General features: G+C 45.3%; 1 protein-coding gene across 3 annotated transcripts; it reads left to right on the top strand.

Moving 5' to 3' along the window:
* On the top strand, positions 1-26447 carry ZBTB34 (zinc finger and BTB domain containing 34). Of its 3 annotated transcripts, XM_046023509.1 has the most exons (4): positions 44-58; positions 2735-2817; positions 2933-3049; positions 19801-26447. In XM_046023509.1, the coding sequence occupies exon 4, from the start codon at positions 19811-19813 to the stop codon at positions 21323-21325; it is 1515 nt and encodes a 504-aa protein (XP_045879465.1). In that variant the 5' UTR covers positions 44-58; positions 2735-2817; positions 2933-3049; positions 19801-19810; the 3' UTR covers positions 21326-26447. The 3 variants fall into 3 exon arrangements, with proteins under 3 accessions (XP_045879463.1, XP_045879464.1, XP_045879465.1); XM_046023508.1 differs by lacking the exon at positions 2735-2817 and having other exon boundaries at positions 6-58; XM_046023507.1 differs by lacking the exons at positions 2735-2817; positions 2933-3049 and having other exon boundaries at positions 1-58.
* The last annotated feature ends 1215 nt before the right edge of the window (positions 26448-27662 follow it).

Below are 27662 nucleotides of genomic sequence, written 5' to 3'. Positions count from 1 at the left end.
CCGGCGGCGGCGGAGGGGGCGCCGCGGGCGGGCGATGTGAGCGCGGCGCTCTCGGCAGGTGAGGCGCGCCGGCCGGGGGCGGCGGGCGGCGGGCGAGGAGCCGGCGGAGCAGTCGGGGCGAGGGGCAGCCCTCGACCGCTGTCCGGCTCCCTCTGGGCGCGGCGGGGCGGGCGCCTCCGCGCCTGGTCAGTCCGGCGGGCCGGCGGGTGGGCGGGCGGCGCAGGCTGGAGCCGAGGCCGGGCGGGGTCGGGAGGCCCGGGCACCTGCTCTGGCCAGGCGCTCGCCCCGGAGGGGCCAACAGTGTTCGGCCCCGGCGTCCGGGCGCCGCCGGCGGGGCCGAGGGTCGCGCTCGGCCAGCTGCCCCGGGCTCCCCAGCCTCGGTCTCGGGCTCCCATGCTTCCGGGCCCCTCGCCCCCAGGGCGCACCCCTTTTGTACGGGAGGGCCGGATGCTTGAGTGCCCTGGAGAGCCTGGCGGGGCCGCGGGGTCGGCCCTGCTGGTGGCTGCAACGGACCCCTTGCCCCCACGCCACCGCCTTTCTCCAGGTAAACAAGCGGCAGCGCGTCCTGCTTGGCCCTGGACGTCTCCATGGTCACTCTCGCCTTCAGTCGGTCCTGCCATTACGGAGGGCCGGGCTGGGGTTAGCCTCGGGGTGTAAACACTGTCCTTCTAGGCTGGGCGGCTGTGCTTTAGGGCGGCACTAGTCTGGGAGTTGTCTTGAGGCTTTCAGCAAGCCTCTCCCACGACGGGCCTCAGTTTCCCCATCTGATCAGTGAGGATTTTAGATTCGCTCTCTAAAGACCCTGTGGGTCTGCCAGTCTGTATGTGTCTGAAATTGAAGGGCTGTCCCTGGTTCAAGATCTTGGGCAGTTTCACTGAAGACTTTTTACAAATGTGGAGTTTTTAGCCACTTAATAAACTTGGTTTCAGAGAGGCTTTAAAATGATTCCCAGAAGAGTTTCTAAACCTTACCTTAATCATATTTTATCTCTTGCTTTTGTCCCTTGTAGTAGTCAGTCACATCCCGTGGAGTTTTCGCCTGCAGATTTTTTTGTTGTTTATATTTGTCCATTTTCTCTTTGTTCCTTAGTCCAGGCCCTCTTTGCTTCACATCTGGATTATTGCAACAGCTTCTTAGTTGGTCTGTGACTTCAGAAGTCCCCCGCCTCCCCCCTCCTTCCTTTATGCTAATGCCAAACTTAATATAGGAAGTCAAAAAAAGAGTTGAGTGCTTGCTTGATTATTAAATGTCAAGATGCTGTTCCATGTGGTGGGGGAAAGTACTGGGAGACACACCGCCTCCAAGCAGCTTTACACTGGCTGCTGAGGCTTTACCTGTGAAAAGGTAATTGATTGACGAGACAGGGCTGTGTGCTATAGAATTAAGGAGAGATGGAGGTCATTGGAGGCTGAATGGTCAGGGGAGGCTTAGCGAGGAGGCAGGATTTGAGCTGGCTGGCTGTTAAAGGATGAGTAGGATTCAGACAGGAAAAGAGGAGTCAGGCCCAGTGATCCAGCGGAGTTGGTGAATAAACCAGCCTCCTTGTAGAGAAGTGCTCATATAGGAAAGGGAATAGGAGGAAAGACTGACTGCGGCTTGTTCCTGAAAGAACTTGAACACTAGGCCAAAGTTGAAGCTATTCTGAAGTCAGTGGTGAGCGGCAGGAGATGAAGGGTGGTTTGTCATAATTTGCAGAAGGTGAAAGGAGAGGCTTGGGGCCAAGAGACCAGCTAAGAGGCCATGGCATTGAGTCGTGTCGTCTGGTCTGCCCCACTGTGTCCGGCCATTGCCCACCCTATCTTTTCAAGACTCTCCTTGGTTTGGCCCCTCCCCGCCTACCCGAACCTGTTCCCTGTTTCTCCTTCTCCTGTCTATCCTCTGCAGAAGAGAGTTTATGACTGCCTCTAGGGCTTTGTTGTTCCCCCTGGTGTTCCCCCTTCTGAAGGGCTGGCCTCCTTTTTCTTCTCTGTGTAAATTCTCCATTTCACTTCCTTCAAGCCCCTGCTGAAGAGATACTTCCTCCAAAGGGTGTTCCCTGGCTGCCCTACCCCCCATGCCTTTGTGGCACTCACAATCTAAAGCACGGGATTCAGCATTTGTTCCTTGGGTATTGAACTTGTTCTTGTCCCAGCTGGAGTGGGAGTTCTTTTGAGGGCAGTGTGTTTTAACACTGCTTGCGGAGCCCTGCTGGTGTCTAATACGGTAGCCGGACTGTTAGAGGAGATACTCACATACTTCCTGATTCTTGTTGGTAAACAACTTTGAAAAAATTGTTTTGATTCCCCTCCTTTTCTAAAGGGGATTCTGTTATTAGTTGTCAGCTTTCTCTGTAATATGTCACTTAATGTCTAATGCTGCCATTCAAAGTGGATGTTTTCCACTTTCAGTCTTAGAGTACACATAGCGTAAAAGGAATCTTTGAAAGATTAGAAAGTTTACTTTTGATTATGGGAAAGAAAAAAGTCATGTAATTCTTCTGCTGGAGACTGTGGGGAAAGAACCTTCACTTTGGAATCGGGCCTGGGTTTGAATCCCAGCAAGGCTCGCTATTAGCTTTGTGAACTTGGGCAGTTTGTATACTGTCTCTGAGCCTGTCTTCTCATCTGTAGTGTGGGGATAATAAAATCCATCTCATAGGGGTGATCTGAGTTTTAAAACGGAAAATATATCTATGAAGGAGGTAGCCGACTTCGCAGCTCCTGTTAACTGCTCCACACATTTTCGTCCCCATCAGGTGTACATTTATCAAGGTGGAGAAATGAGTCGCTGATTTCTGCATGTCTCTGGATCCTTTCAGTTGAAGCACTTGTTGAAAATGTCAGTATCCTGAATCTAGAATCTAGAATGGGAAATTCATTTTCATGTTACTGTAGTTGAAATTCTGCTTCATGTTTTTCAAATCTCTTAATTGTGTCCATTTAATGTTTTATAGCTGTCTGCTGAATTTAGCTTAGTGAAGGTCATCAGCTGAATGCAGTTTAATATCTAATGGTTATTTTCTGGTTGATATTGATGGCACGGAAAACCTCACGGAAGAAAGTGATTCAAGGTGAGCTTTTCTAATCCTTCTGTCCTAAGAGGTGGGACTTCTGTTTCCCAGGCCCAGTGTTCCTGGAAATGCCAGCCGTAAGCAGGTGAGATGCCGCTTCTTGACAGTTTTGAGTTTGGCTCAAGGCTTACTCATTCCTTTACCTGAAACCTACCTTCCTCCGTGGGGATGAATTCTTGAAGCATCTGTTTGCCAACTTCATAGACAGAGGTCAGGAGATGTTTTCGGACAGAATGGACATCATGCCGAGAAATGGCTGCCGACTACTACACTTTACACAGTGTAAAACCCTTCCTTATCATTGTGTCGATGTAATGATATATCCTTGAATGAGAATTCTCTCTCCACTCAAAGTTGATCAGCAAGAGTCCGGCACCAGTAAAAAAAACTGTGCATCTCACCAGTGTGCCTGAATTCAAGTCTTACCGGCGATAAGAATTCCCATTTGGGGTACTGACAAATCCAGGTTCACGTCCTGGCTCCGACAGTCGGTAGTGACCTTGGGAAAGGTTCTTCGTGTCTCACCTGAGTTTGTCTCCTCATCTGCAGAATGGGGATAGTTGCGCGGTCTGGGTCAGCGTGTTGTCATGAAGGTTCAGTGAATAGGTAAAGAGCTCATACTTAGCGTATGGTATACAGTAGGGGTATAACTGTTAGTCCTTTACATGGCAGGTGAGGTTAAAGAGGCCATCCCTTCCCCACCAGGACAGCTCAGGAGAAGCTTCTGATGTTCTGCATTGACTGAAAGACAAACCCCACTGTCAAACCAAATCGTACTCTCAGAATTAGTGTAACTGAGCAGACTTGGAGAATGTTAACGCCTTGGTAGGAAATCTTAACAGTTTGGATAAAAATGTTCTTTCAGGCTCACATGAATTAATGCAGTAAGAACTCTAGACTTGTTTTCTTTTAAATTAGGATGAGTGCTTCATGAATATCCATCACGGAATGCCATTTTATTTATTTTTTTCGTGCATTGGGTTTCAGCAGCACCAGAATGTTTTATGCAGCCCTGGTGTTATTCGGCTGCTGCTTTCTAAAGGATTAGATTGTAATTCATGACAGCTCAAGTTTAGTTTTGATCTAGACCCAGGCAGAAATACCTAGAAAAGTTATTTTTATATAGTTGTTACTGCTGTTACCATGCCTGCTGTCCCTCGTGCTTCCATCTGTGGTCTTTTTCATGACTTTTTGTATGGAATGGAAATTAGAGATCTTAGGTCTTCAGTGCCTGAGAGAGGAAGCGGAGAGCGAGTTGTAGCTCTGGTGTCCACAAGCGACTGAGTCGGGCGGGTGCAGACCTGGGTTTTGGAATCGTGAGCATCTTGACTGGGAATAATGGGTACCTCCTGGTGCCTCAAACAACTCCCAGATTTTGTAACCTTGCTTTCTTTTCGTAGAAGTGTCACTGGCTATTTGTAAAGGAAGCGGAGCAAATTAGAGTGTTTCTGGGCGAGATGAGAATGAGCCGCCTTGCTAGATTTCGCCCGCTGGAAGGGGTGGTCTTGGGTCTTCAGCAGGAGGAATTGAGAGCTGAGCGTGTAGTGATGGTGGCATCTGGGGATTTTGAGCCTACCAGCTTGGTTCAGGTTGAGTCAGGTGACATGTGCTGAGAACCCCTCTCTCTCTGCCAGACACAGTGCTGGGCTCTGGGCACATGGTCCCTGCCCTCAGCTCACGGCCAAGGGTGTGTGCCCAGCAGCACGCTGCCAGTTGCTTGGATTTTATGCTTGCGCTTTTGTTCCACTTGTCATTACGAGGAAACGCTTCCAGGGCTTTCCCCAAGAATGTTGTAGAGGGGATTGCAAGGCCCATGTGGGTGGTTGCCCAGATGGCATTTCAGTGTCCCCTCTCTCATCTTCAGGCTCTCTGCAGAGCAGGTTAGCAGCACGGGAAGATATCACTTGTCTACGTCCTGGTTTTCATTGTTCAGTTTCCTTACAGCTTTAAAAGAAGGCCCAATGCAGAACTTTATTAGTGAAGTGTTGTGTTGAGGAGAGGGCTAAGTGTGGGTGTTCTTGTCATGGTGTTCGAGTACCTCTCTTAGGAGCAAACAGCAAAACTTTTCTGCTCTCAGCCAAACTTTTTGCTGTTTCCTCTCTCGTCTTACCATGTCAGTCCTTAGTACAATTTTTGGTTACTCCCAAATCAGCATCTAATGTTTCTGTACAGTTACGCACCCACCCCTCGCCCCCGTCCCGCTACCTAGCAGACAGCTCTACACTGATGCCCAATGGGCAGTCCGGACTCCTCTTGTTGGAGGCTGAACTTGCTTGCCTCCTAGAATGGACAGCACCCTGCAGTCTCCAAGTCCTGTTGAGTCCTTCTTTGGACTCAAGTTCAAGTTGGCAGCTGCCAGAATTGAGTTTAGGTTTTCTAATCTCGTGTTTAAGGCCCCCTACGTCCCGATGGTCATTTTCCTCTTTGCCCTGTCACCCCTGGAACCTGGACCCCAGCCACTACTCCAGACACTACACATTTCACTCCTTTATTCCCTGCTCCTGCCATCCCTCCTGTTTGAGCTGTTCTTTCTGTTCCATTTGAAAAGCAAAGCCCTGTTCACATCTTACTAACACCAGGAAGCTTTCCTTTGTTCTATTTTGATTTTTAAAAAAATCTTTTTGGTCAAAAGTAATCAGTCTTGTCATTGCTCCTCATCGTTCTTTGTTTCTGCCTCTATAATTGTCTGCTTGATACGCTAATTATCCGCTTGCTGCTTATCTTTCTCTAGATTCTTTGGTTTACAAAATTATATATTTTTAGGTAGAATCTTACACATGTCTTAAAAAAAACTTTTGGTGAGAATAATACAGCTATGTGATAAAAGATTCAAAGTATAAAATGAAGCCTGTTTCCTTTCCCTCTCCCCAGTCCGTAGTCCTCATTCCCAAAGTCACTGACATTAATAGTTTCATGCGATTCTTTCTAGAGTGCATACAGCAGTGTGTATTTATTCTTTTAAGAAAAGTACCTGAGGGGCGCCTGGGTGGCTCAAGTTGGTTAAGAGACTTCCTTTGGCTCAGGTCATGATCCTGGAATCCTAGGATGGAGTCCCACATCAGGCTCTCTGCTTAGCGGGGAGTCTGCTTCTCCCTCTGACCCTCCCCTTCTCATGCTTTCTCTCTCAAATAAATAAATAAAAATCTTTTAAAAAAAAAAAGAAAGAAAGAAAAGTACTTGAAAAGAATCCCACATTCTTTTCATAATTGTTCCTTATCCTGCAGGTTAGGGCTAAGTAATGGAATTCTTTGTATATTGAACCATACTGACCTGTCTATCCTTTTTAAGGGCTGTGTAGTGTCTCATTGTTGATTTTTATTGTTGTCATTTTGAGCCAGTCTCCTCTTGATGGATTTTGAAGTTCTCCTTCTCTCTCTCTCTCTTTTTTTTTTTTTTTTTTGGCTACAGCAAATAAAAATGCTTAGTGAGCATCCTTGTTACATAGATCCGAACATACTTTTTTAAGGACTGTGTATTTGTGGGATCACTTCTTAGCAGTTAATGGTGGACCAAATGGTGAATGCCTTCTGCATTTTGATCGAGCTGACCCCTCGGGATTACTCTTGCCAATTCTTTTTAAATGTGTACAAATGTGATGGGTTACAACAGGTATCTCATTTTTTCTTTCTCTAATTCACGTGTTTAGTCATGAAGAAAACTAAACATCTTTTCATGTGTTTTTGGTTATTTGCCTTTTCTTCTGTGAAATGTTAATTCCTTTGCGCCTTCTTCCATAGGGTTTTCTGTGTCATCCCGATCAGATTGATTTGTGATATAAGTTAAGGAATTTGGAAAGTAGCCCGTTGTCAAATACGCATGTATTTTTCCTCAATATGTCATTCACTTCTCATTTTTGCAGAGGGTGTTTCTTTGTCCTTTTTGTCAGATGTATTGGTCTTTGCCTATGTGGCTTCTGGGACAGGGATTTCTGTCATGCTTGGAAAGACTTTTATGTCATTATTATAAATAAATTCATCCATGCTTTTTTTCAGTTAATTTTTGATGATAATCAAGTCTTAAAAAATATTGTCATAAGAACATACTGGCATTAAATGGAAAGTAATAGGATTCTCTTTCCATTCCCTGGTGCTAAGAAATTGATAAACAGGCAACAAACTCATGTTGCTTCCCTTAACCATGTTTTCTTTCCTTTGAGCATCTAGTGTTGTCATGTGGGAGGGAAGTCATTGCCCCTACAACCTTTTGCTCAAACTCAGTGGGAGGAGCAGGGCAAAAGGAAGAACAGAGTAGCCATAACCGATACATCTGTTTGCCCACGTCATGATCAGTCCTGTCTGCTAGATTGTGGCTTCGCCATCTTTGTGAAGTAGCTTTTTTATTCTAAAGCTCCTCCAGGTAAAATGCATTTGTTCTTAGTGAACTTTGGAACCCGCATTAGGGGTAAGATTCCCGCGCTGGATTTCAGAACAGGGTCTTCTCGTGACACATGGGCGTGGTAAGATGTTCTGCAGCTTTTTGGGTGGGGTCTTGCCGAGGTTACAAGCAGCTTTACTAATAAGCCCCCTTACCATGTGGTCTCGCATCGGATCTCAGTTTTCTTCCCAGAGCACGCATGTGTGTTTATCTTTCAGACCCCTGTCCCGACTTCAGGGATGCTGTGGGAGGAGCCTCCCAGGCCCACCTGTACACAGGCCATCCAGTGTGCCTCTCCCCGTGGCTTGTGCCCACAGGGCCTCGCTGTGGAACGTCCTCCTTTCTCTGGGAGGTGGGCTTCACTCCCCAGCATGGGTCTGTTTTCCTCCCGAGCCTGCTCCTTCTCCACTCGTCATGGTCTTGACCTCCCGCTGGCCTGTGCTGGCCTTGCTGCTGTCCTCGGTGCTTGGTCAGCCCTGGATGGCCCTCACAGTCTGCTCTGGCTTTTTGAAGACCAGTCTCAGCGCTGCTCAGAATTCTGTTGAACTTGGGCTGAACCTGTGTCTTGGCAGAATCTGCTCTCTGATTTCCACCTTTAAATACCAAAGACTAGTTACTTGAGCCTCAGTCCAGTGGTTTCTAATTAATTGAGGCTGTAGCATGAAGATAGCTGTTTATTTGAAGGAGGTAAAGGTGCCTGAGTGGCTCAGTGGGTTAAGTGTCTGCCTTTGGTTCAGATCATGATCTCAGGGTCCTGGGGTCCAGCCCCGCATGGGCTCCCTGTTCCTTGGGGAGTCTGCTTCTCCCTTTCCCTCTGCCTCTGGCTCCCCCTGCTTTTGCATGAGCACACGCATTCTCTCTCTGTCAAATAAATGAAATCTAAAAAAAAAAAAAATAAAAAAAAATAAAGGTTGTAGGGGCGCCTGGGTAGCTCAGTGGTTAAAACCTCTGCCTTCTGTATCAGGCTCTCTGCTCATCGGGGAGCCTACTTGCCCCCCCCCCCACCTACTTGTGATCTCTGTCTGTCAAATAAATAAAATCTTTAAAAATAAATAAATAAATAAATAAATAAATAAATAAAAGTGGTAAAATCACCTTTGTGTGATTTGTACTGTAGTGAATTCCTAGAGCTGAAATTATTCCGTCACAGGGGACACGCATTTGTAATTTGGATGGATATTAATAAACTAGCCCCCACTCACCCATCTTCATCCCCTTCCTCCTCACAGCAGCAGTAGGAGCCCTTGGCAGCACGAGGGGGCTGTTTCCCACTTGTCCCTGTCCCTTTCCCTGGCCGCCACGCTAGGGCAGGAATGTCACCGAGGGCAGGCTTTCTTCTCATCCTGCCTTTTCCTCAGCTCTTCTGACTTCTGCCGGGCCTGCTGTTCCCCGAGGACAACTTAGACAAGGCTCAGGAGTTACCTGTGTAGGAAGTCCGCATGGGCAGACTTTGCAACAGTCCTGGGAAAGTTAGCCTCTGGGAGTCTCAGTTTCCTCGTTTCTAAAATAAGGGTAAAAGTACCTCCCTTGGAGGGAGGGCAAGAGGATTCAGGGAAATCATGCATATAAGTCCTTTATGACACGCCTGGCCTGTTTCAGGCATTTGGTCAGTGCTGGTTATCGATGATGCGGAGAGGGGGCTTTCCCGAGTGACGGAGAAGGCTGAAGGGTGTGGGAGGTGGCAGTGATCCCCTTTTACCGTTGCAGAGGCTAGCGTGGGGGGGGGGCACAGGGAAGGGGATGAGGGGGACCAGTGTCAGGACTGCCCACCTCAGAGGTGGTTCTTCCCACCTCCTGAGACCAGGGTCGGCAGAGTGTCGCCCGCTGACCTCGGCAGAGGCTGTGTGTGGGGTGAAAGCCGCTTCCAACTTTGAAAGTATTCTCCCCTTAAAGAAACGGGCAGAGGGGCGCCTGGGTGGCTCAGTGGGTTAAGCCTCTGCCTTCAGCTCAGGTCATGGTCCCAGGGTCCTGGGGTCGAGCCCCGTGTCGGGTTCTCTGCTCGGCAGGGAGCCTGCTTCCTCCACGTGCTCTCTCTCTGTGTGCTGCTTTTCCCACTTGTGATCTCTCTCTCTGTGTCAAGGAAATAAATAAAATCTTTAAAAAAAAAAAAAAAGAAAGAAAGAAAGAAACTGGCAGAGCAGGAAGTATGTGTGTGTGTGTCCATGGATTGAATGAGCAGAGGAAGACTGAACAGGTTGGGCCGACAACTTGAACTTTCCAGCAGCTCCCTGCAGCTGAGTCCTTACCACGGGTGCTTTTTAAAAGACGCATTTCACGTTCTTATCCAGAGTGTAGTCTTTACGAACGAACGGCAAAGGTATTGTTAAAATAAGGTAAGTATTAATGAAAGAAAAAAGTCTGAATGGTATTGAAGAAAAATGTCCAGCTCATATATGCTTGTTTTTTAAATTTGAAAATAATAGTAGAAATACCCAAGTGGAGGATGGCTTCTTGCTTAGTATAGTGTGATAGACCTGTGAGTAATCTGCCGAGCTAAAGAATACTGATCCTGTTGTACTAAGTGAGAGGAATGATCGAATTCATTATTGTCTTCTGAGGCAGCAGCAAACCTAGTGTAGATGAAAAACTAATATATAAATCACTTCTCTGCATTATCAAAAATGATTTTCATTCCCTCATCTCTCTGCGTTGGGAGGAATCTGCGTTAAGCCTGTGTCAAACGGCAACACTGGGAGTCTTACTCTCCTCATCTCTGAATTCCCTTTGGTTTGTGCATGCAGAAGATTGAAATTGAATGACTGTTTCCTGTACATGTAGAAAAATAATCTAAATTCCCAGTCAGTGTGCCGTTTAGTGATTGCAATTAAATGTCATATTTGCAGCATATAAGACAAAAGGCTAATTCCCCTAATTTGCAAAGAGCTCTGACAATTAAATAAAAAATGCAAGTATAGACAAAGGATATGAACAGACAGTTCGAAGACAAATTTAGACAAATTGCCATTAAACATGAGAAAAGATGATCAGCCTCACTTATAATTAAATAAAGGCATTTCAAAGCCACAAGATGCCATTCAAACTGATGAGTCTGGCAAAAGTGAAAAAGGGTAGTGCTCATTATTGGTCGTTACGGGGGGAACGGGGACCTCACGCTGTTGGTGAGGGTAGCTGGTGCCGGCTTTGGAAACCATGATCCTCGCGAGATCTTTTGCGTGGAGGAAATACCGTGGCTATTTACCTTTTTTTCCTGTTTAGAGTGTCAGTTGGGGCCTCGTTAATACAGGGTGACACAGCCTTCCATGGAGTACTCTGAAATGGGAAAAGAGAATGAGGGAGAGGAGCTGTGCTGCTGTGGGAAGATCAGCTTAGTGAGTTGAGCCTCTGCCTTCGGCTTAGGTCTTAATCTCGGGGTCCTGGGATCGAGCCCCACATCAGGCTCTCTGCTCAGCAGGGAGCCTGCGTCCCCCCTCTCTCTCTGCCTGCCTCTCTGCCTACTTGTGATCTCTCTCTGTCAAATAAATGAATAAAATCTTTTAAAAAACAAACAGGGTATAGAATAATTGAATGCTGTAACTTTAAGAACGCCAAAAGCCCTGATCAGATCTTTGGGAAGAGGAACTGGCCAAGAGCCTTGCTCTTTCTGTTTCCTGTACTAGGATTTGAAGTTTGTGTGCATGCATTTTATTTTAAAGGTAGATTTTATTTTAAAGAGAAAACTAATGAAACATTGATCTGAGTTAGGTGTGGGCTGACACTTTGCGCAGGGGAGGAATTAAGACCTACAGGAAACCAGTGAGGAGCCCATGTTGGGAAACCGCCGATCTGGAGGAGTCTGGGATCATATTTGAATCTGATTGTCTCTGAAGGGGTTCTGAGTTGCTTTACCCCTGGACCACTAGGCCGGACACATCAGGTCGTTGGGTGTGGAACTTGTGATTCATTATGCCTTTTGCTCCTTTCAGCTTGGTTCCCAGCTGAGGGCTGAAGTTTCCTGCAGGTGCCGGGTGCAGCCGACTTCAGAAGCCTCTTCCTCTGGAGTGTTGCTTATCAGCAGCTCTAGGCAGAGGGCTTTGAATCTCATTGTCAGGGCCCGAAGGAGGTGTTAATGTAAAGGAGAGGAGAGTGAAGCACTTCCTTTCTCATTTGCAGAAAACTGGAATCCCTCTCTTAGGTGTTAATCATGGTCTTTGGTTTTTCTCTCCAGTGATTTTCTTTCAAGTGTAGTTCCCTGCTTTTCTTCTGAGAAGATAAAAAGCCACACAGAGGAAGAGGAAGCCTCACCCGGGAAGCTGGTTTCAGTTGTGGACTATTTCAGAAACGCTTCATCGTTGGCTCTTTTCTGCCCAGGACTTTGCATCTTTCAAAAGCCTAAGCCCGCTTTCTTTTTGGCCCTTACTTCCCAGAGTCAGTATTTACACAGCCTTGTGTCATGCCAGGCAGTATCTGTGTTTCTAGAAGGCAGTCAGTTGTAGTTAGCACCACAACCTCCCGAGTCAGACTAAGTTTATCTTTTTAACTCTGGGACCTTTGGCAGTGTCCGAACTGCTTTTCCTCAGTTTCCTTATCTAAAAAGTCGGAACAATCATAGTATTTCCTTCACAGAGTTGACAAAATTAATATGTATAAGGTGTTTAGCACAAGATAAGTGCTCATTATATGTCAGCTTTTATACACATTCAGTGCATGAATTTCCCTCATTTAATCACGACACCGCAATTTCGTTGGGCAGGAGTCCTTCTGAGACATTCTCTAGGTAGGAAATCAAAGTTAACTCACTTGTCCAAGACCATGTGGCTGTTTAAATATTCATTGTTCTTATTTTTATCAGAAAGTGGCAGAGCTCGGATTCATAGTCAAGTCTACCTTCAAAGCCATTTCTCTTTGCCCCCTAAGAAAAAGTCTGTTATAGCGAACCTTGACACCACGGGCCAGGCAGCCACCGTGCTGAGTGCTTCCTACTGTTCTTTGTTTTTTAAGATTTGTTTAACTTGAGAGAGAGAGAGAGAGGGAGGGAGGAAGGTGCACGTGTGTGTGTGTGTGTGTGTGCGCGCGCGCACGCGCATGCGTGCCCACAAGGGGAAAGGCAGAGGGAGAGTCCTGAGTAGACTCCCCGTTGAGCCCGAGGTGGGGCTGCGATCTCACAACCAGAAACCAAAACTTGGATGCTTAACTGACTGCATCCCCCAGGTGCCCCTAGTGCTTCCTACTTCTGCAGACTTGTATTCCTCATAACGAGCCACAAGGTAAGGACTCCTGTTCCCATTTTCAAGATAAGAAAACTGAGGCTTGGAAAGTTTATGAAGTACCTCACACAAGTTTGACAGGTGGAAAGCAGGTATCACTTGAACCCAGATCTGACTCCAAATTCATGCCTCAGACAGTTTGATTATGATATTTTCTATCTTTTAAAAACTGGCTAAGGGGGACACCTGGGCGGCTCAGCTGGTTAAGCGGCTGACTTCAGCTCAGGTCATGATCTTAGGGTCCCGGGATCAAGTCTTTTTTTTTTTTTAAAGATTTTTATTTATTTATTTGACAGATAGAGATCACAAGTAGGGAGAGAGGCAGGCAGAGAGAGAGAGAGAGGAGGAAGCAGCCTCCCTGCCAAGCAGAGAGCCGGATGCGGGGCTCGATCCCAGGACCCTGGGATCATGACCTGAGCGAAAGGCAGAGGCTTTAACCCACTGAGCCACCCAGGCGCCCCCCGGGATCAAGTCTTTTGATGGGCTCCCTGCTCATCGAGGAGTCTGCTTCTTCCTCTCCTTTTCATGCTATCTCTCTCAAATAAATAAAATCTTTTAAAAAGGTAAAAGAAAAACTGGGTGAGGTATCCTAAATTTCTTTTTAAATGTTACTGAATTTTAGTGATATGTTCAGATAGTTTAGAAATGTGTCTAAGAAGATTCCCTGAAAGCTAATAGGGCTTCTAGCTACCCTGTCCCCCTGTGCATATCCATGATGTGTATATGTTGACACAGCAGTGTGTGTGTGTGTTTTCACGGTGCCTTGTACAAGCAATACCTATACTGTTTGGCACCTCACCCTTTTCCTTCAGTGATACACCATGGGGATTTGTTCATGTCAGTATGAAAAGAGCTTCCTTGTTTGTTATTTCTGGTTGTATAGTAATCTTTTTTCTTTTTTTTTTTTTTTAAGATTTTATTTATTTACTTGACAGAGACACAGGGAGGGAGGGAACACAAGCAGGAGAGCAGCTGAGGGAGAGGGAGAAGCAGGCTTCCTGCCGAGCAGGGAGCCCAATGTGGGGCATGATCCCAAGAGCTTGGATCGTGACCTGAGCCAAAGGCAGACACTTAATGACTGAGACCCCGGGTGCCCCTGGTTGTATAGTAGTCTTAAATACGGATGTTCCATAAGTTATTAACCACGCTCCTCTTGATGGGCATATAGTCTGTTCTGAATCTTTTGTTGTTTTGTCCAGTGAAGTAGTAAATTCCTAGGGCTGAAGTTCCTCGGTCATGGGGAATGTGCATTTATAATTTCAGTGGACAATCACTAAAATGCCCTCCAAAGTATTTGCTTATTTTACAATCCACCAGTAACGTCTGTCAGATTATCATCATCAGGGATTTTAAGATATTTTTTATTTTGCCTTTTTTTGTCATTCCAAGTAATAAATGTTCACTGTTAGAAGTTTGGAAAATACAGGAAAGTGTGAAGAAGAAAGTAAAAACCTTTTTAAACTTAGATTAATTGCGTATTTGTGATCTCTGTGTCAAATAAATAAAATCTTTAAAAAAAAAAAAACCAAAAAACTTAGATTAATGTAACCATTCCGTATATATCTCTCAGTATTATTTCTATGTATATTTAATATCTGTTTATACATTCATAATTCTGTTTTTTAAATTTAATTTAATTTCTTTATTTGATAAAGATCACAAGCAGGCAGAGAGGCAGGCAGAGAGAGAGGGAGAAGCAGACTCCCCGCTGAGCAGAGAGCCCGACGCAGGGCTCCATCCCAGGATCCTGGGACCATGACCTGAGTTGAAGGCAGAGGCTTTAACCCACTGAGCCACCCAGGTACCCCCATACATAATTTTAGAAATATCCTACTTTTGTTGTTAGGTTTTTTTTTTTTTTAAGATTTTATTTATTTATTAGGGAGAGCGCATGAGAGGAGAGAAGTCAGCAGGAGAAGCAGACTCGCTGCCGAGCAGGGAGCCTGATGTGGGACTCGATCCCGGGGCTCCAGGATCATGACCCAGGCCAAAGGCAGTTGCTTAACCAATTGAGCCACCCAGATGCCCACCTGGTTTTTTTTTTTTTAAAGATTTTATTTATTTATTTGACAGAGAGATCACAAGTAGGCAGAGAGGCAGACAGAGAGAGAGAGAGAGGGAAGCAGGCTCCCTGCTGAGCAGAGAGCCCGACTCGGGACTCGATCCCAGCACCCTGGGATCATGACCTGAGCCGAAGGCAGCGGCTCAACCCACTGAGCCACCCAGGCGCCCACCTGATTTTTTTTTTAACAGCCTTACTGAGGTGTAGCTTACATATCATAGAATTTGGTCATCTTAAATGTACAATTCAGTGATCTTTAGTAAATTTATGATGTTATACAGCTCTTACAGTAACCCACCTCTAGACCATTTCCATCACCCATAAAGATCCCTTGTGCTGATTTGCAGTTGATTTGTTGCCATGTTATTGAATATTCATTCAGCAAATATTTATTGAGTGTCCACTTTGTGCCAGGTGGTAAGCTGCATGATAGTTAATAAAACAGATGAAAATCCTTGCCTTCGGGGGCTTGGATTTTGTAGCGCTTACTTTGTATGCTTCCTTACATCAGTTTAAATAATGACATAGTATTCAGTGTATAGGTGCGCTATCCTTTAATAATTTCCAAGAAGGTGGACTTTTTTTGTTTTGTTTTGTTTTTTTAAAGATTTTATTTATTTATTTGACAGAGAGATCACAGTAGGCAGAGAGGCAGGCAGAGATAGTGAGAGGGAAGCAGGCTCCCCGCCAAGCAGAGAGCCCGATGTGGGGCTCGATCCCAGGACCCTGAGATCATGACCCGAGCCGAAGGCAGCGGCTTAAACCACTGAGCCACCCAGGTTCCCCCAAGAAGGTGGACGTTTTGATTGTTTTCATTGTTTTGCCATTGTAATTGGATATACCAATGGATAAATTCTTGTGCCTACATCCGGGGTAGAGAGTGCTGAGTCAAGAAAAGTGCCCATCGCAAGGCTTTGTTACATTTGCGTACCAGGAGAACACAAGATCGCCGCAGTCCCGACAGCACTGCCAGGCGGGTTTAAATCTTGCCAACTGGAGAAAGAATTGTGTCTTGTGTTAAGTTTTATTTGTTTGTTTATTGATGCTGTTAAGCACTTTATCTGTGTTTCAAGACTATTTTAATTTTTTTTTTGAAGCATCTGTTCATAGTCTTTGCCCATTTTTCAATTGTTAGATTTTCTTTTATTTGTAAGAGTTTTCTACTTCTTTACCATATATGTCATATTTTTCATAATTTGTCTCTTGTCATTTGCTTTTGGTCAGAAGCCATTTTTTAGATGTATAAAAGTTCTTCTGTGGTTAAATCTCTGTTTTTTCCTCTGGTATCTGTCTTTTTGTGCATAGTAAGACCTTCTCTAGAAGTGCTTTTGGGGGGATATGTGGTGAAGAAGAGATCTAACTTTATTATTATATATTCACATTACCCAAGAAGCATCTATTTCAAAAATTCTTCCTTTTTCACTGATTGGAAATGGCCCATAGGGCCCATCTGGACTGACTCTCACTTATTACCTTGACAGTCATGTGAGACCTCTGTCCTTCCCCTTGCTCCTTCCCCTAACCGTACCCCAATTCTCTAATGCCTCTTTCCTTCCTGCTCAGGCTCTCGTCTCTTTATGCGTGTCATTCCTTCTGTCTGTAGCACCTCCCCGCTCCCTTTACAAAAGATCTTCTAGCCCTTATAGTTTATAACAAGAGAATTCAAGCTCACCTGGACCCCTCTCGTGCCTGGCCTGGAGAAGACAGTACGTAGAGTGAATGAATTCTAGCGCGATCATACATTTTGACATCTATATCTTCGGCTGGGTTTTTCTGTGGTTGTTTTGTTTTCCTAAAATGCCTTAGCATTTATTCTTCTAGATCTGCGCTATCCACAATGTGGTAGCCACTGGCCACAAATGGCTGTTGAACACTTAAAATGTGGTTATTCCAAATTGAGATGTGCTGTAAGTGTGAAATATCAGATTTCAGAGAGTTAGTATGAAAAAAAGAATGTGAAAGGTCTCATTAATAACTTTCTAACATTGATTATATGTTGGTGCTTTAACTAGTTTAAGTAAAAATGTATAAAATTTTAACATTTTTATTGTTCATGGAACTGCTAGGAAACACCACACGTGTTTGTGGAGTTACTGAGGAAGTACTTCACTGGGCTGCATTATAGTCATAAATCAGTCTTGGGCGAAAGTGTCTATAGTGTGGACTCCTTTAGAAAGCGTCATATGTGTCTTCACTTCTCTGTTTTCATCCTTATTAAAGTGTTTCAGTTTCTTCTTGCAGAGCCTGACTATTTTTTGTTTATCCCCCAGGTAGTTCATAGTTTGTTACTGTTGATGGCTGTGACTTGTCATTATCTTACCTAACTGGTTTTTTATGTACAATAATTTTTGAAATGCTTCATTTGCTAGTTCCTGCTTCTAAACAGATTTGTTCCAGTGATTCCCTTGTGTTTTCTGTGTAAATAGTCCTGTCTGCCTTGAATAGTAATTTTACCTCTTCTTTTCTTTTCTTTCTTTTTTTTTTTTTTTTTAAGATTTTATTTATTTGACAGACAGAGATCACAAGTAGGCAGAGAGGCAGGCAGAGAGAGGAGGGGAAGCAGGCTCCCTGCTGAGCAGAGAGCCAGATGCGGGGCTCGATCCCAGGACCCTGGGATCATGACCTGAGCCGAAGGCAGAGGCTTTAATCCACTGAGCCACCCAGGCGCCCCTACCTCTTCTTTTCTAATGGCTCTGTGCCTTAATTTTTCTCTTGTCTGTGGCTTTGGCTGGAACTTCCAGAGCAAGGTTAAGTAAGAGAAGTGATGAGCAGACAACCTTGTATCCTCCCAGGGACTAATGGGAATGCCTCTACGAAAGTGTTTACCAGAGTGTGTACCAGAGAACACTAATTCTTGGGCATATATACGTATCTACCTTGAGAGAAGACTTACACGCTTAAATGAGTGTGCAAACAGCTGAGTTAAATAGAATTCTTGTCTGCAGGACTTTTCAGATGGGTTAATATGCTAATATATTGTTCAACCCCTAAAAGGTAGGGATATTCAGTCCACACATGGGCTTGTGTGCTACTCAATACATTTTGGGAACCACAGATAGGATGTTTCCTTGCTAAGGATGGTATTGCCATCGGCTTTGCAGTAGGTACTGTTTATTACATTAAGAAAATACCCTCTTCCTGTTTTTCCCCTTACTTTGAAAAGGCATTTAACTTTCTAAAATCCATGGCTGGCATAGTTTTGATTTGGCCATATGGTTTTTCTCCTTTGACTTACTGATGTGGCAGATTACATTTATACATTTCTTAACATGCATCCATCCTTATGTTTGGTCACAATATATTATTATTTTAATAGGTTATGTTTCCAAGTATTTCCTTGAGGACTTTACAATCTGTTTACTAGGTACAGTTGACAGTCGTCTCTCTTTATGCTGTTTGCCATCTTCTGGTATCAGATGTATGCCATATAAATTGAGATCCTTTAATTTTTTTTTTTTTTTTTTTTTGAGATGCCTTAAATGTTTCAACATGCATCTAAAACAGTGTGAACGGCCTGAAGATCATTTATGCTTTGGCACTTCTGTTTCTTTTTATTTAATTCTGCCAATTTATGTTACTCTAAAAATATGTCTGTTCCGTACAGATTTCAAATTGATTTCAATCATAAATCTAGGATAAATAAGAGCACAGTGTTCCTCTTTAACTAAAATGTTTTAATTCGGATTCTGACATAATAAAAAAATTCTGGTGTGATCTAGCCACACTAACTGGTCGGTCCTTTCCTGCAGGTGTCAGATTTAATTGCACATTGTTGTATCTTATAATTTTAAAAAAATTTTCTCTGCGGTTATATGCTGTTCTGTATTCATTACTTTTTTGGCTTTCTTTGGGTTTAGTTGGTTGTTTCTTTTCTGACCTCTTTGGTGAGCCCATTTATTTTTCTTCTTTGTTGTTTAATGATAAAAACTTTTAAGGCACTGACTTTTAAAATTTGTTGTTTCAAAATCCTCAACATTTCATTTTGAAAAATTTCAAATATACAAAAAAGGTGGATTTTACCGAAAACACCTATATACACCCACTGTCTACACTCTACGCTTGTTAACACATTCCTGTGTTTGCTTTATCACCTCTCTATCCATCTCTATTTTTGGATTCATTCTCAAGTAAGTCAAACACATAAGTAAACTTAAACTTTGCTCCTAAAGCCCTCTTGCTGTGGATTTAATGTGAGTTTTCTTTTTTCTGAATAGTTTTATTCCTTTTTTTTTTTTTTTAGTTTTATTCCTTTTTTATTTTCTTCTTGATTCAGTGCTTATTCAGAAGGTGCTTAAATTTCAATTGGTTGGATTTTAACCACTGAAATATAATTGTTAGATCTGACTGCATTGGTTTTGGTCAGAGAGCGCAGCCGGGCTGCATCCACTTCTGTGGTTGTGAGCAATTCGGTGCATTGGGTTCTTGGCAGGGGCAGCCAGCCTGTCCAAGGTGTGCGTATGCTGTGAGCACTGGTGGGCATTGAGATCCTTGTGATATGTCCATTGCTCTTGGTGTTTGCCCTGTCCAGAGCTCTTCACTGAAACGATCAGTTACCAACCCAAAAGGATAATAAGGTGTGCAGAACTGAAGGGGGGACAAGTGCACATCAAGACCGCTCGGATTCTAAACTAAAAAGCATTTAGCTCCATTCAGTGTATCCCATGTGCTGTCTGCTTGGAAAACACCAATTGGAAACACACAAATAAGGCAGAACAGTTTTCAGATGAGTGTGCATATTTTTTTATGAAGTATTCCAAATCCTCAGAAGTAAGTGAAACAGGAAATATTTTTCCTAAAAGGAGACCAGATTCTCAATCAGCTGCCAAGGCCCTACTGTCTATAACATGTTATGATTTCGATGAAGATGATGTTAGGCATTTGGGGCACTAGGCTGATTGATCTTGAGGTTATCTGCCTTTCGGTGGGTTGACCAAGACGTGAGAGACTGAAAGTAAGTAAGAGGAAGGACGCCCAGGTTGACCCTGCGAGGCACGGCGGCCGCAGTGGTGGCGGTGGCGGTGGTGATGGTGTGAGTTTCGCACGCTTGTGTTGATGCCGCTTGTGTTTAGTGAGGAGTCACTGGTGAATTATGAAACTCTCTCTTTCTGCAGATTACGCTTCATGTCAGTAGAAATGGACAGCAGCAGTTTTATTCAGTTTGATGTGCCCGAGTACAGCAGCACTGTTCTGAGCCAGCTAAACGAACTCCGCCTGCAAGGGAAACTATGTGACATCATTGTCCACATTCAGGGTCAGCCATTCCGAGCCCACAAAGCAGTCCTCGCTGCCAGCTCCCCCTATTTCCGGGACCATTCAGCATTAAGTACCATGAGTGGCTTGTCAATATCCGTGATTAAAAATCCCAATGTGTTTGAACAGTTGCTTTCATTTTGTTACACTGGAAGAATGTCCTTGCAGCTGAAGGATGTTGTCAGCTTTCTGACGGCAGCCAGCTTTCTTCAGATGCAGTGTGTCATTGACAAGTGCACGCAGATCCTGGAGAGCATCCATTCAAAGATCAGCGTTGGAGACGTTGACTCCGTGACTATCGGCACTGAGGAGACAACAGAGAGTCGGAATGGAGTTAAGGACAGCAGCTTCTTTGCCAATCCCGTCGAGATCTCCCCTCCATATTGCTCTCAGGTTCGGCAGCCCACCACGAGCAGCGATCTTCGGATGGAGACGACGCCCAGCAAAGCTTTGCGCAGCCGCTTACAGGAGGAAGGGCACTCGGACCGAGGGAGCAGTGGGAGCGTTTCTGAGTATGAGATCCAGATAGAGGGGGACCACGAGCAAGGGGACCTGCTGGTGAGGGAGAGCCAGATCACTGAGGTGAAGGTGAAGATGGAGAAGTCCGACCGGCCCAGCTGTTCCGACAGCTCCTCCCTGGGGGACGACGGGTACCACACGGAGATGGTGGACGGGGAGCAAGTTGTGGCCGTGAACGTGGGGTCCTACGGCTCCGTGCTCCAGCACGCCTATTCCTATTCCCAAGCCGCCTCGCAGCCCCCCAGCGTCTCCGAAGCTTTTGGAAGTTTGAGTAATTCCAGCCCGTCCAGATCCATGCTGAGCTGTTTTCGAGGAGGGCGCGCTCGCCAAAAGCGAGCTTTGTCCGTCCACCTGCACAGCGATCTGCAGGGCTTGGTGCAGGGTTCTGATGGTGAAGCAATGATGAATAACCCCGGGTATGAGAGCAGCCCCAGGGAGAGGAGTGCAAGGGGACACTGGTACCCGTACAATGAGAGGCTGATCTGTATTTACTGCGGGAAGTCCTTCAACCAGAAAGGAAGCCTGGATAGGCACATGCGGCTCCACATGGGAATCACCCCCTTTGTGTGCAAGTTCTGCGGGAAGAAGTACACGCGCAAGGACCAGCTGGAGTACCACATCCGGGGCCACACCGACGACAAACCATTCCGCTGTGAGATCTGCGGCAAGTGCTTTCCATTCCAAGGTACCCTCAACCAGCACCTGCGGAAAAACCACCCCGGCGTCGCCGAAGTCAGGAGTCGCATTGAGTCCCCCGAGAGAACAGATGTGTACGTGGAACAGAAACTAGAAAATGATGCATCGGCCTCAGAGATGGCCCTAGATTCCCGGATGGAAATTCACACAGTGTCTGATGCTCCTGATTAAGATGGTGACGAAGTGCGCCCAAACAAAGCACATTAGTCAACGCATATTTGTGATTTGCTTTGTTGTAATCTTTGGTTTTCCCAACCATCTGGAAATCTCTCGGTCTCTTGGCAGTTTTTCTAAGGTTTCTGGAAGGAACACTTCATTGTGTTTATCCTTTCCCCCGCCCTCCCTCTCCCAAGGAGCTCAAAGCATGAAGGGCAACGTATCCAGGGAAAACACAGGCTGACAGTATTCCTCTCTGGCTGAACTCTTAATCCAAAATCTGCCAGTGATTTAGCTATGCCAACTGGTTGACCCTGCATTCTCTGCCGAGAGGCATGCTCTCTCGTTGTGTGCACTGGCTCCGGTGCATTTCCACGGAGAGAGACCGGGATGCCGTCAGCTGATACAAATGGGTAACCTTTTCTAATTTAAAATTACTTTAGGGGGTAGTTAGACAATTTATATATATATATAATAAAGCGATTATTATATATATAGTATATATACATTCTCAAATTTGATTTTATTCTGGTTGAGGTGAATGTAAGAGGAATATATAATTTACTACAATGTGAACAGGGCTTTTGACCCTGTCTCGTTCTCGTTCCCTGCCCAATGTTAGGGTTTTGCCCCTTTATTTCCCTTACAAAAGAATGTTAATAGGTTTTCATATATATTAATCATCGTGTCCAAAAGCAAGCAAAGCAAATCACAGTGTTCATAGCTCTGCTTCATAACAAGTACATAAACCAAATGCCATAAAATGTATTCAACTCTAGTTGGAAACCGTTTTGGAATTTTTGTTCGTTGTCCAGTAGGTAAGCTGGATGACCCGTGGTGCTGACCTTTTTACATATTGTAGTGTTATATTAGCCAACCCCAAAGGAGCAGTGGTTTTCAATGTTTTTACTGGCCTACGAATCTACCTTCATTCCGTACTGTAGAAACATACATACCAGGTAACTAAATCGAATCACTCTACCATGAGTTACTACTCGCACTAAAGGAAAGGGATTTGTAGTTCTGTCTACAAAATTCTCCAAGCAGTGTTGTGGGTTGTTTCTTTCTTTCTTTCTTTTTTTTTTTTTTTCCTCTCTCTCTCTCTCTCTCTCTCTCTCTCTTTTTTCAAACAGCTAGTTCAGGTGCACAGCAACTTTTTCTACATGCGGTTCCCAGGGAAACTGCAGAACTTGGAATTTGTACTTTTTGTAAAGATATACTCTATGGGAATTGCAAGCAATATATCTATCTTAGTATCGTGTGTGCTAACGAGAGCCTCGTGGCTCCCCCACTCTCAGTGTTTCCTGCTTAAAGAAACCAACAGTCAAAAAGCCCTCGAAGATACTCTGTGTGTCACCAAATCGGTGTGTGTCGCCATTTTTTTGGTCACGTGGTGCTATTTTTATGTTCTGTATCTTTTAGGTCAGTATAGTTGTAGAAAATGTGAAATCTAATGGTAATAGTGAATTACAGATGTTTTTTGGTTTTGGTTTTGGTTTTTCCTCTCTTGAGTTGATAGCTTGAAAAGAGACCTCAAAAGCATGTGCTGGCAAACACATTACTGTATGAAAACATACCTGAGTCCTATTTGAATACTTGTTTTCTTGATGCTTTAGGAAGTGTCTTGGGTTCTATGTTTTGTTTACCCGTGTGCTTGTAGTGAACAAAACGGGCTTTACCAGATGGCTTCGGTACTGTGTACTCCGAGAGAGGAGTTCCGTCGGCAGGTGGATGGGGCGTTTGGGCCGCGGGCTGCCCGTGGGGTGTCGGCGCCCCAGACTCTGCTTGGCTCTGAGACTCGCAGCCAGTGTGTCTCCGCAGGAGAACAGCCCAAACCACCTAAAAGAAACACAGACGTGAAAAAAGACCAACCTCAGAGGCTAGGAGTTAAAAGGAATACAAAAATAGACGTTTGCTGGTTTTCCGTGCTTTTTTGGCTCTTACAATACCAAGAAGGGGTGCCGGGGGGGGGGGTGCCGGGAGGGCCACGGGGTGTTTGGGGGAGGTTTTCGTTTTGTTTGACGTTCTGTTATTTTGAGACAAGAAAATCGTTGAGGCCCTTGTGTGTGACAACCCCCGGGGGTGGTAGCCGTGCGGTAGCATCTCTGTAGCACACGGGAGCCGTGTGTTCGCGTGTGAACTGCTGCGCTCCACATCAGTGTTACTACGGACAGATTACACTCTAATCCTGCTGCTCCCGACGAGCAGCTCTTGCTAAATCGGGTATATAGTGTATGCCTTTTCCTGTCAAACTGCCTAAGTAAGGGGTGCGTTCTCTCCCTGAAGCACTTGCTCAACTCCTGTCAAAGCCGCGTGCCTCAAGGGGAGGCTGGACCCCAAGTGTTTACCCACTTAAATATGTTCTGGGGTTTCAGGTAAATGTTTGTGATTTTTTTTTCCCCCTTACCTGAGTAAGTTTGCTTTTGATTTTTCTTTTTTAAGAATTAAATGCAAAAAATTTGTGTGGTGATACAAATTAAGTTCGTGACAAGAAATGCCCAAATCAAGGACGTGAGAGGTCAGGCTCAGGGAAGGAACCTCCTTTTCACTCAGGCTTGGGGCCTTCTGAGAGGTCTCCAGAGCATTCCGTGATAGATGAGACAAGTCAGGAGAAGAGAGCACTTGGGGCAGGTACCTCGAATAGCCTGGTTCTTGTCACTGTGTCCGTCTTAACCTTGTTTAAATGGAGTTCTTTGTATTTGTCAATTTGTTTAACTGGTTTGAGTTTACCAAAGAGTGACTTATCCAAAATTGTCTTTGACAAAACTATACATTGCTTTGATTGTACAGTTCAGGTTCAAACATTGTAATGGGACTGTTGAGGGGCAGAAAAATTGATTGAGTTTCTCTCTAATAACCATGAGTCCACATTTTGCAAGTTTCACTTGCCTCCCATTCATGTTGCTAACACTTTACCCTTTCCACTGCTAGCAGTGTTAAGAATGAATTCTCAAGCCATAACCCAGTACTGTAAGGTTCCACAGGGCTTCGAGGAGGCAGCGCGTAGGCCCGCGCAGAGCTGGGCAGCCTCTCTGGGCGAGCACGCCGTCGTGCTTCTCTGTGCGTGGCGGGTGAAAGGTTAACTCCATTCAGATCGGGCAGCAGCAATGAATTGTGCCTTGTCACAGGAGGATTGTGCCAGGAGGATGACCATGGCCACAGAACAGAAACATTCTCTCCCCGAAGGTCCCTTCACGTCTCCGCAGACGAAGTTCGCTGTGTAACTCCTTAGAGCAACTCTTTTTGGAAAGCAGAGTCCCTATTTCTGTACAGTTTGAGGTTAGATGTTTCGTTTATAACAAGTGCAAAAGTCAACTAAGATAGAAGTGATATGTGAAGAAATCCTTTACGGCAGAACATATCCTGAATTCGTATGAGGTTTGTTCATAATTGAGTCTCTTCTTGAGCTACCTTTTCCAGTCCGTAGACAATGTGAAGACAGTGACGGCGTCCTTTCCTCCAGGTGTTTCACCTGTTACTGCAAACTGTGAAAACAAAGAATTTTATACTTTTACTAACGTTTGTGGTTTTAAACAGTTCTTTTCATTCTGATCGGTTCTCTCCCCTCTAATTTCTACTAAAGCTGTAAATACATTTGGAAATTATATCTGTAAATACAGCATATGGAGACAAGTTGATTTTTTTGGTCAGTGGAAAGCCTCCCAGTTGGCTCTGCCTTGGCAGTTTTGTTTTTTTATTTGTTTGTGTGTGTGCGTGTGCCTGCCTCTGCGTGTGTGTGTGTGTGTGTGTACGTGCGTGCGTGCCTGGTGTTTAACAGCAGAAAGGATACTGTCGGTTCACTGTTAAGCAGAATATACTGTAGAACTAAATTGATGAATTTCCAGCTTCCAGAGCATTGAGTAGATGTCTTTTCTCACGATAGCAGTTATAACCAAGTCTTTGTTTTTCCCTTAGCCCAGACCATAGGCCTGCATATCTTTGTGTGTGGTTTTGTTTTTACTTTTGTTTTTCCAGCCTAGACTCTAGGAAGAACTTGCAGGAACACAAAACAAGGGCTGGGGCGGGGTGGGGTTGGGGGGAGGGTGGGAATCATCCACGTGAATGAGCTTTACTTTAAAGAAATCAATGTATTTTATTTTAACAACTTTTTCTATTAGTTACTGTGATTTTTGTTGTTGTCTTTGTTATTGTTAAATTCTGTAATGGTTTCCTGTGAAGCCTCCACTGAAAGGGACTCAAATATGCAACACCTAAACTATTTTCCAAGGGCACACGCCCCTTGAATGGTGCTTCTAGACTGGTCAGGGTTATTTATTAAATTTTATATATGAAAGTATTGGGGAATTATGTAAATTCTTTATATGAAACTATCTAGTTCATAAATCATAGATTTCGTATTACTCAGTGCAACTGAACTGAACGTTCAGGAGAGTCATTCACATTGTTCCAAATTTGTAATGGTTGTCACACGCCACATATGTAAGTGACATCAGTAAGTGCCAGAGTGTCTCCCCTGTTTCTGCCCGGTGCCCGACCTCTCGGCCCGGAAGAGGACCTCGTTTTCCCCGGTTCCCCTCTGGGCCTGGCACACACAGGGCTCCCGTAGTTCTTGGTCAATCCTGGAGTGAGCCCTGCCGCAGACACAGTAACCAGACCTCTTGCTGCCCCTCAGTGACAAGTATGCTGTGAATTCAACCTTTGGACTTACTGCCCAAGCCTTTGGTTGCTGCCCTGACTATAGTAAGAGGTAAACGTACCTGGTTTCTTTTGAGAATGACCATTTTCCTAATGTGAAAACCATCTCTCTCACCACTTGTATTAGTAGGGCTAACACTTTTTTCCGTTATAAATGGTTGAGCAATTTGAATGACTTAACACAGTGTCATTATCTTGCAATATAAACTGGTAACCTCACAAGCCCACACTTCATCACCATATGAAGTAAATGAAGCTAGCTAAGCGGATGCTGTATCTACTAGTAACTTGCCATTAAGGATTATTTTATAGCATGAATTTAAGACTATTTATTCAAATGATATTTTACTCTTGTATTCATTTTGTTTTAGATTTGTGACATGAATATTTCAGTGCTGCTTAATTTTGTTCTGAATTCTTGTTTCTTGCTTGTAAATGGCTTTTTTATGGTATAAAGTCAATGGAAATTGCTGTTTGTAAATAAAAATGCTGCTAGAGCAAATGTTCGGTGGCCTCCCTCTGTGTCTGCCCCCTCGGGGCTTCCGTGAGCCCCACGGGCTCTGCAGACGTCCGCCATGGCATCATTTCTGTAACCGCTGTTCTGAGAGGTGAGGATTTCATAAGAAGCTCTTGGGCCACCGTGGTGCTGGGAAGACGAGAAAGAAGCAGGTGTATTTTGGTATACTTCCCTCTTGTGTGGCGAAGAATGATTGTCAGGGGCCCCCGTGTGCGCCCAGTCTCCCCTAGAAAGAATCGCCAGTGACCCCCGTCCCCACTCGCCTGCAGAAGCTCCCCCTCAGCTCCCTTGAGCTTGCCCGGTTCACTCCCGCTGCAGAGCGGGGAGCTGCACGCGTCGTTTGCGCTGCCTCCACCCGGCTTCGGACCCCTTTCACGGGCAGCCATCAAGCCGTGTGCCTGCTGCCCTTCGGAGCACGCGTTCCAGCCGGCGATTGTGTATTGGCGAGTAAGATGGTTCAGCTCATGCTTCTCCCTCCAGCCTGTAAACTTCGTGACAGCGGGGACCCAGGACTGTCTCCCTGGCTCCTATAGCCTTAGCACAGGACCTGGCACCGCACTGGCAGGGACTGAACGAATGAGCAAATGCATGTATTCTGGGAGGTTGGAGCAGGGCAGCGTGGCTGGGAAACAGGGATCCAACTTGGCTCCTACACCGCGGGAGCTGCCTGGCTCCTCCCTCCTTACTGTGAAACAGGGTCTGCCCTCTCAGCAGAGCTCCTCTTCGGTCCCGTGGGCAGGGAGATGCCCCCCACTCCCGTGTAAAAGCTCCGTGTAGGGACCAGCTTCAGGGTCTGGCCGGGTGCGGTTGGGATGCCTGAGCCACTCAAGGGCGCGTTGGGGAACGTACATCAACTTCAAGTCTGGAGGTCTGGCTTCTAGCCATACCTGTGCCTGACCATGACCTTAAGCACGTCCCTCTTTAGTCCCAGCTTATCTATGAAATGATGGAGCCGGACTCCGAAGGCTCAGATAATTTGTGAGGCAACAGCTTCCGATAGGCTTTCTCCTTAAGGCTGGAAAGGCAGCCGAAGGTCAAGGGTCAGGGCTGTGCCTGTCTGGCAGGGGTAGAGGAACATCCCGACGGGGTGAGGTCCTGGAAATGGGAGCCCCGCCGAAGCGGATACACTGATGGGGACCTGGGGTCGGGTAGACCTCACTGAGCCGCTTTGCTGACAAA

Source organism: Meles meles, chromosome 11 (assembly GCF_922984935.1).
Source record: "Meles meles chromosome 11, mMelMel3.1 paternal haplotype, whole genome shotgun sequence".
Classification (NCBI taxonomy): domain Eukaryota; kingdom Metazoa; phylum Chordata; class Mammalia; order Carnivora; family Mustelidae; genus Meles; species Meles meles.
The sequence above is the reverse complement of the archived record's forward strand: the minus strand, read 5'-3'. Positions and strand labels throughout refer to the sequence as shown.